This window comes from Anopheles ziemanni, chromosome X, assembly GCF_943734765.1.
Source record: "Anopheles ziemanni chromosome X, idAnoZiCoDA_A2_x.2, whole genome shotgun sequence".
In the NCBI taxonomy this organism is placed as follows: domain Eukaryota; kingdom Metazoa; phylum Arthropoda; class Insecta; order Diptera; family Culicidae; genus Anopheles; species Anopheles ziemanni.
This window is the reverse complement of record NC_080707.1, coordinates 211,320-220,683: the sequence shown is the minus strand read 5'-3', so window position 1 is coordinate 220,683 and position 9,364 is coordinate 211,320. Positions and strand designations below refer to the sequence as shown.

At 40.4% G+C, this 9,364-nt stretch overlaps 1 protein-coding gene across 1 annotated transcript; it reads right to left on the bottom strand.

Moving 5' to 3' along the window:
- Positions 1-7,334: 7,334 nt before the first annotated feature.
- Positions 7,335-8,874, bottom strand: LOC131290419 (ELAV-like protein 2). Its single transcript, XM_058319572.1, has 3 exons — positions 8,682-8,874; positions 8,092-8,590; positions 7,335-7,683 (listed from the first exon to the last, which is right to left on the bottom strand). Exons 1-3 carry the CDS (start codon positions 8,872-8,874, stop codon positions 7,335-7,337), a joined length of 1,041 nt encoding a protein of 346 aa, XP_058175555.1.
- Between the last annotated feature and the right edge of the window lie 490 nt (positions 8,875-9,364).

Genomic DNA, 9,364 nt, shown 5'->3' with positions numbered 1-9,364 from the left:
ATCCTGCGTAAAGAAATGCACACTTTATTCCTCTCCGGTATTACGTCATGTGTTTCTGTTTTTTCTCGATCGAATGTGTCCACTTGCTACGGGGTTTTATTCCACCACGCTGGTAGGATGGTACAGCTAAACACCAACAAACACCGATTACGTTTAATACTGATACAAACAGACACAGTCAACTGCTTTTTGACTGGTTGTAACTTGTATATATTATAGTACGATTTTGCGTACTCTAGCATGCTGTGTGTTTCTTGCATTTTAATTGTCAACGTGCTCGTCTCCCCGACAGAAAATCCTGCCGATTTTCTATGTTTTCAGGTGATTGTTCTGCTCAGGTTGCTCGCTCTATCTGCTATTGCATGGTGAGGCTTGCTAGTTATATATCCCTCAATGACTTTTTTTTATTTGCTTGTTATATTTCTAGTTCGTCTGAACCGTTTCTGTAACATGTTTTGTCTATTGTGTACTATTTGGACGCGATGACATACTTTTCACTTTTTTAGGTTGTATATGCCTTACATTGGTGGAAATGGCAAAATTAGCTACCATATTTTGCGAATTTTAATTACTTGGTCGCTCATCGCGGGGCAACAAAGATTGTTAAATGGATCTATTTGTAAAACGGCTCAAGGGATGAATGTCAATCAACAAATGCACTGTGCATGTCTGGTGTTTAGCTTGATCTTTGAGTCACTAGTAGCATTCGCCCCAAAAAGGTGTGCATTGACGAAGATTTTTGTTTTTAATCCTATTTTTATCACTCTTTCTTGTTTCACAATTCGTCTCTTCAAATTGGTGTCTCGCTGGTTTGAAATTCTATTCACATGCAATTTTCCCACTCTGTCGCAGTGTTCGTTTTACGATTTAGTTGAGTTTTCGTTTAACGCATTAACCAATCAATAGTGTCACTTCCACAAAAGTTTCTCTAAATCGCTAGTTCCTGCTTGGAGTTTGGTTGTTTGGTTATACTAGAATTTGGAAGAATGAAAACACGACTTGTATTTGTGTATTTCCTTCGCTCATTTGTGTGAATTTTTTTTATTAAATTTTCTTGTGATGAATTGTACCCGCGAAGCGGACTTTTGCCGATGTATCTACCCTTGTTTTATATGTATTTCAAATGTACTTTCGCAGTCGTTGTATGTTGTGGTTTTCACCTTTTTTTTGTTTATTGCCTGCTAGCAGGTTCCTGTGCCAATTTCCTGTGCCTTACGGTTCTTTTTTTGTTTGTTGGCATAATGTTATTGTTCTGGTGGTGTTAATGAGGGGGTTGCAAAAATTTTACGCATGCTTCGTCAATTAAAAACATCTACCTTCATTTATCTTTTTCGTAAATGTATCCTTTTTGTTTTTTAAATGTCCTGACTGGTTTCTGCTTCTTTTTCACAAAGACTTTCCCTTGGGCGCTAGGTCACCGCTGTCCATATGTGCACCACGTTTCTCTTTAGCTAAACGCTCTAAGTTTTTCTTATAAATTTCATTTATAAAATTTTCCCTAAAGAAATATAGCTATATTAAGTATATCATTTGCCTGTATCCATATGTCCATGGTATCTGCATTGAGCGTGGGATTACGCATAGGCTCGTGAATTTGATGCGTGCCCTTCCACGCGAACCTGGCCAAAATTGTAAGGTCACTCATTGCACTTAAGCTGACCATTTACTGGAAGTGGATTATATTCATTCCTCACCAATAAATGTTTCCTCTGGTTGTATACATCTAGCAGCGTTAGGGAAGCATCCACGTCAAACATACCAATTTTGCACATCGTTACATAACGTCACATCTACATATGCTTATGGGATTTAATAAGTACAATAGTTCCAGTCTCTTCTGTGTTTATGCATGTTCATTGATCAAAGGGTTCTCTGGAAAGTAGCTTCAACTTCCGCAAGGGATGCGCTTTTCCTTCTCTGGGCACTTGTAAGACTTAGTTCGAACAGTAGATGATGAAGGGTTTTCTCAAACATACGACTAAATTTTTTTTTCTACAGTATCTCCAACTTTTTCCTGCTTAGATGTTAAATTTTTACCTATCGTCAGCCTCACATACAGCTAGTATATATTTTACAGTAAAGTGGAACTTGCAATTTATAAACAAATTTAGCTCTTTCAGTGGGAAACAGTTATAATGTCAGCATCCTGCATACGATTTCGGACTGCTTCAGTAATTCCACCTCTGGCTGTCCGGAGCAAAATCACATAGTACGGTCTGGTCATTGTTCACAGATGTGTCTTCCCACCATGTTACGTTGAAGTTCTTCTGGCACTTCAACGACCAAGACCAGTACTAGGTCCAAATGAGACCAGTGATTTGTTTTGACGAAAACCGAAATCGGCACCCCACCATAGTAGTTTCCACCAATACCAAGTCACTGGAAACGACAAAAAATCATAAAGCGAATCAAAAACACAAACAAAATGAAAAAAGCCGACACCCAATTGGAGCAGAAAACTAAAACAAATCAATTCGTTTGATGAAACGATCTGCGGGAAATTTTCTTTCTGATCAAATGGTTATTTTCTTTTTGGTTGTTTTGGAAGTCTAAAATATAGAATTTAAAACAAAATCAATTGAACTGTAAAGGAAAAGAAATTCTTCCGTGTTTGGTTTCTTCAATTTTGTGTATATTTCGAATGCCCCTTCGATTGAACCTAGCTCCTATTGCACGTTTTCTTTGTTCCATTCCGTTTAGCTCTGTTGTTTTGCTGGTTGAGTTTTCTAATTTTTTCGCTCGCTTATTTTCCTGCTGTATTTTTTCTGCGGTGGAGATATTTGAAATTAACTGTAAGAAAGATTTTCCTTTCCCTGCTCTGCTGGGGATTTTAATGGGATTCCTGCTATCTATTAAACCGATGCATGAATTTTTTGCATTATTTGGTTTGTATTCGTGATTGCGTGTTTTTCATTTTAGAAGGTTTAAATTTGAATGTTTTTCCTTGTCCATTGCCTAATAAACAATCGGTTGGTAGTGTGTAGGATTATATAATTTGTTTTTTTCATAGGCGTTTTCATTGTTTCTCCCTTCAGATGCAAACAAATAAAGAACAGACTTTGATTGGTGAGGGACGTTATGGAGTGGAAAGTGTTTTTTACGACCTTTGCGTTTTTTTCTATTACTTCCAATCTTAATATGCTGTGAAGTGTATTCGACGGGGAAAATGTACTGAACTGTGCAGTTGATCCTTTTGGTTGTTGTTTAAATTTTAACGTCAGTGCAGATACAGCGAAGCATTTAAACAACTAGTAATGGGATAATACCTTAGTTTACATAAACGTATTGATATTTAAGTTAAATTATATGCATTTTTTCCAATATAACATTTTCATGATTGTGTGTGTGTGTGTGTGTGTATGTGTGTGAGTGAGTGCATATACCTGTGGGTGCAAGCGCATTTGTATCAGTGAGTGTTTGTGTGTGTTGGTATGCAAATGTGATAGCAAAACTGTGTTCTTCTCTGCTCTAGACATCAATAGGCTATGCAATAGAACTTCAGAAGCTCGAAAATGAAACTTCTCTAAAAAGTAAAATCCTTTCGGATTCCCTGCTCATCGCAAAAGAGACTAGAATTTGTTAATTTAATGCCAGCTTTCTTCTTGCTTTCATCGTTAAATTTGCTCATGATAAACATTGATGTATACTTCTAAATAAATAGTTCCTGTATGCAGATATATTTATATCAATATACCTACGTATGGGTACGTAAATCAATATAGGGATACCGACATACTTTAATAGTCTAAATAGGTAAGAATTTTTACTAAAATGGTAGAAATCAGTTTTCATGAGAATAGACAAACCTTTTCCACCGTCAGTTGTTGTGTTTTTGTCTTATTTTGTGCTTTCGTTTACGTTTGCTCACAGTTCACTTCTATTTGTTTATTTTTTTATTTTTTACAAGCTGGCTGTATAAGGTTTTGTGTATGTGTGTTTGTGTGTACGTGTGCAATTCTTAATACTTTGTTTACTCGTTTCTCTTTGCCTGTTTGCTGCTTGGTTTGGTCGTGTTTTTGCCCTTCCATAACCAAGTCTTTGCGAACCCAAACGCATCATGTTCTGCTTTGTTTGTTTTAATATATAATTTCATGCTCCAACTCAATTGCTTAGTAGAATCCATTGCATCGTGGAACAAAATTATAACTTATCCTACGACTAAATATTCCTTTTTCGCAATCCGCGTGGGGTTGCTTTTATGGATGCTCAATATAGTTTATCAATTTATATAATGATGAAGTAAAGTAAAGCAATTCTTGATTTATCTCACAGTGATTTCATTTCACATCCACGTTATGTCGGCGCACTTCAATGTTCCTTATATTGTTGGGCATATAAACTACATTCACGCAAAACACGCACAGTGGTTTTTACGTGACGTGCATAATTCCATGACTGTTAGAGAAATAAAATACATTTTATTCGTATATTCTCAAATATAGGTTAAATTGATTGAATTGGTTAGTTTAAGCACAATTAGATTTCATTTATTAAACTTAGTTCGGCTAAATATTAATTAAAGGTCTGATCTTCTTTTTTTAGTTCATCATATCGTTTTCTTCAGCGAAAAAATCCACCGATGGACAAAGAAGACAAAAAACATTGAAAAAGTGAAAATTTACAGAATAAAATTTTACTACAAGATATATTCTCCACCCTTTCCGTTTTCGTTTTCTTCGTCTTTCCCATCTTTTTCCTCTCCTGTTCTTACCTAAGTGATGGTAATTGCAGCTGTTTTTGTTTTTGTTCTTCTCCACTCAGCCTCCGCGTTTAAATTAATAATTTGTGCATTCAATTTCTAAAAGTTGTCAAGTTTAGAACGCATTACCGAGTTCCTACTGAGTTTTCCACGGTCCGGTAAAAGGAAAAAGAAACTAAATCCATACATTGTAGACATTACATTTTTAGTGAAATCACTGAATGTCGCTCCCACATTTCCATTCAGGCTTGTTTTTTGGAAAGCTTGCTTTTTTGACTAGTTGCGCCTAAACGGTGAGAAATCTTACTTAAGCGCTTAATACGCTTTAAGTTTTGCGAATTTAGATTACACCTTTTATTTGTTTTCGATTTGCGTTGTTCTCTTCTTTCCCGTCAGATTTGTTTGCCTGTTATATCTCTTTGTCGCCCTGTTCTGTTGTTGCATACCTTTCATGCTAGGAATAACATAGGTCTAAATTAGTAAACATTTAATTTTAATCTAATTTAATATTTTAATCTCCTGAGAGAGCCGCGGACCCTGCCGAAGGTGAAGCTCCTTAGTCCTCCCCCTTGGTTGGAGTTGCATCGATTTGTTAAGTCGATACTGATTCTGTTTTTGCCGAAGAATTTTTAGCTGGCATTTGTGTGTTTTGCATCCAATCGGACTTTCAGCAACAGTATATTAAGTACATATAGTTTGTAGGAGTAAAAAAACCCCACTTTTTCGTTTCGTTTACGTAGGGGAGCCATTTAAAAATTACTATGCATAATGTTTTTTTTTCATGTTTGCTTTTTTGTGTTCCTTTTTGCTTTAGCATATGAATAGAAGGGAGAATATGATACAATTATTCGAGTAATAAGAATAAAATAGTTGAAATGGAAAGAAATTACGTGGAACGAACCTCTTTTTTTAGCCGCACGATTAGTTCAACACGCTCTACTGTGTTCTGTGGCCCATCGTCAATAGTAAAGGAACTCGCTCGAGGGCCCAAGTTTGAACCAATACCCTGCGCCTGCCCCGAGAAAACCGAGGGTCGTGTACAGTTATGAGTAATGATACTAATATCAATCATTGCGATAATAAATATAGGGAGATATTTGCTTACTAATGAATATAGGTACAATAAATAAGACTCGACGCGTGGGAGTTTAAATAAATGTTAGTCGACTAAATAAGGACATTCTCACGTTGTACTCTCTCACCCTTGCATTAGCTCTGGGGTGAGGGGCTTTCTACTGTCTCGCCTGCCAGTCATCCAACTAACGGACCTCCGGCGTTTCCAGGTCTCACAAACCCACGACGGACCGGACGGTAGGCACCAGTTTTTCCACCGATACTTGCTTTTTTGGATTTGACTAAGTTATATAATATAAATTCACAGTCATCCTCGAATTTACGCCCCGTTTTTACGCGTGCATTGTTTTGACGTCGTTTGTTATTGCACATACACACATATTGTTCTAAACTGCACCCCGTTTCTTCTCATCTCCGCCACTTCACTCTTTCTTCCTCCCCGCGATATTTACCTAGAGCAGCCTTTTACAGCCAAGATTGTTTCTAATTGCAGCCTCACCTAGCTAAAACAGATTTTTGCAAGCGTACGTCTTTTTTGATCTTTTCTCGTTCGTATCTTCTCTTTTTTCTCCATTTTATCTATCCCTTTCCTGCCACGACGCCGGCTTTAGTTGTTCATCGTTTTCTAAATTATCTTTACATTTAATATATTTTCTTTACATTGCGTAGTTGAGCGTTTTGGTTTTGCTTTTCTTTTCATTATTTTCGCGGGCAAATTTGACTCTAATTATGTTTCAATTTCACTAGGTGTCTGGTGGAAAAACGGTCCTTGGTTTTTCTGAGGTGAGATATGCGGAACGCCAGGTGCCGCAGGGATGTCTGACACCATGTACGAGTACGAATGGAAAACCTCGTTGGGTAGTCAGAGAAGGTACTCGCATAGCGAAAAGAACAAACGCCCCCGACGTCCTGATTAGCACACGTAAGTCCTTGTACAAATACCTAGTTTAATGTAATGATGTTTCATTCCTTTCGCTCGCTTTCTATGGACATATTGCACAAAGTTTTACCCGTTCAAAACAATCGATAGCTGGTTGGCGTGGTATCGTGTTGCATTGGTTTTCAATGAGCCAAACATGTCTCAGATATCCCAAGCTACTTAGTTAGCTTCCTTGTCCACTCCGATGGGGTTCCTGGTTCGTGGTTCCAGGGTTGTGCGTATTAATATCTGTGCGCATCATTTGCTGCTCCGGAGTATCGCCTCTGTCGGCTGCTCGCGGTTCTTATTCTCAGCGATAAAGTAAGGTAATTCTACTTCAATTTCTTCCGATACTAACTTAAGCACACACGGCCTGGCAATGCAAAATGAATGCACAAAGCAGGAATCTTGAAGATGGAAATGGGGGACAAACAGAGAATGACGGTGACGAACGGAATACCAAATCCTAACTCAACCTAATCCCCAACTCTTTTCTTCGCTCCTTCTCGGTTTCTCATTCTACTCTTTCTTCCTCTCTTCTACTCTTCCTTCCTTATCTTTTGCGTTTCTCGCTGTTTCAATTCCCGGGTGAGGATGGAAATTCCGAACGAACGTAAAGAAAACTTAAAATTTTTCCCATTTTTAATTGGCCTTCGACTTGGTGTTGTTGGTCTTGAAGCTAACCTGCAGGACGCGGTTGCCGAGCGTGTAGCCGTTCAACGACTGGACGGCGACGACCGCCTCGTCGTAGTTGGTCATTGTGACGAAGCCGAACCCTTTGCACTTGTTGGTCTGCAGATCCTTGATCACTTTGACGCTCTGGACGGCCCCGAACGGACCGAATAACTGCCATAGGACATTCTCCTCCGTCTCCGGCGCGAGGTTGTACACGAAGATGCACCAGCCGGAGCCGTTGATTGCATTGGCGGATAATACTGAGCTGCCCAGGTCGCCGGTCAGTGGAGAATAGCGGCTGAAGTTTGATGGCAGGCTGCACCCGAGTCGAGGTTCGGAAATAAGAACAGAGAGTGCAAACGTTATCTAGGGAAATAGTATGGTGTCGTTTATGCACGAAAATCTGAAGAATCGGAGATAAACTCCTTCCGTTGAGTCATTACACGTTTTGGTGCATCTAACAAGCTTCACAGAGCAGGTTGACACCGTCTCGGTTGATCGATGATGCACAGTATCAGATTGTAGGCTAAGTTTGATTGGTGACGCTAATAACCAACACTCTGGCTCACCAGAGTTTTTAGTCTCTTCGGGTTGATCGATATGAAAGTGTGTGTGTATGATGCACATGTAGTCCACTCGCTTCAATCAACAGGTACATGCATCGAGTTAGCTCCACTCGAGGGCTTTACGTGAAATATTCCTATGCCATACGGCAGATGCTCACCTGAAACGGCCGCTCAGCGGATGGATCGGACCCGGTGGGAAGCGTCGCAGGTTCGGCGTCGGCGTCAGGTACGCCGCTAGCGGTGGAATCGCCTTGTTGATGTTATTGCTAGGATTGTTGGCAAACTTCACCGTAATCGGCTCGGACGCGCCTTTCGGCGTGGTGCCGTTCAGCTGCTGGATCGCTCGCTCCGCCTCGGAGCGCTGATCGAACCGGATGAAGCCGACGCCCTTCGATAGGCCGGTAATGTTATCACATAGAATGCGGGAGGTGATGATCTGCCCGTAAGCGTTGAACAGGTTCTCCAGGTCCTGCTGGGTCATGCTCTTTGACAGCCCGGACACGTACAGGTTTGCGCCCTTGATCGCGTCCGAGCTGGGTCGCGCGAATGATACCTTGATCGTTTTGTTCTGTAGCCGCAGTCCGTTAAACGTATTGATCGCCTTCTCGGCGTCCTCCGGTCGGTGGTAGTTGACGAAGCCGTACCCGAGACTCTGGCCTGCAAATTTGATGGAAAGACGATGGAGATGGTGTTAGTCAGTACGAAACCTCGCTGGATTCCGAGAATGCTTTCAGCGAGGACTACCTACCAGTGACCTTGTCACGGATGAGCTTGCAGCTTTCGACATCCCCGATGCTGGAGAACAGTGACTTCACCTCCTCCTGGGTCATCGTCTGCGGCAGATAGTTGACGATCAGATTCGTCTTGCTGTCCTCCTGCCCGCTGCCGATCGATCCGGACCGGCCGTTCTGCTGTACGGTTTCTAACCCGTTCGAGATCATCTTGCTGTCTATACTGCCGTGCTTTTCGGTGTTGCTAATCTTAAAGATGGATGGATTCTCTGTTGCTTAATTTGTTGATGCTGCTGCTGTTGCTAGTCAGAACCTTCTACTTGATGAGTTTTTTTATTCTCCACTTTCTCTGTCTCTCTATTTCTGCTCCTATCAGTACACTCAGCCGTCAAGTTGCTTTCCGTTTCGTTTTAAAACCGTTTCGTTTCGTAATTTGCTTTCTAATAATTTTTCTATTCGCCTAGTACATTCGCTTTGTGGTTGAAGTTTTGCGCACTTTATATTTTTGGAATCCTGTTCAAACTTTTCGTTCTCTCACTAGTCTTGGATGCGAATGTTTACGGATAGCTCCACGTGTTAGTCGTTTGTATATTTCCTTCGCGTAGTGGCAAAATATGGATAAGAATAGGCTCGAAGCGCTTGGCGCTTGTCGCTTTATAAAAAGGAAAAACGCGATCACCGAACCGAACGTCGTCCCCGA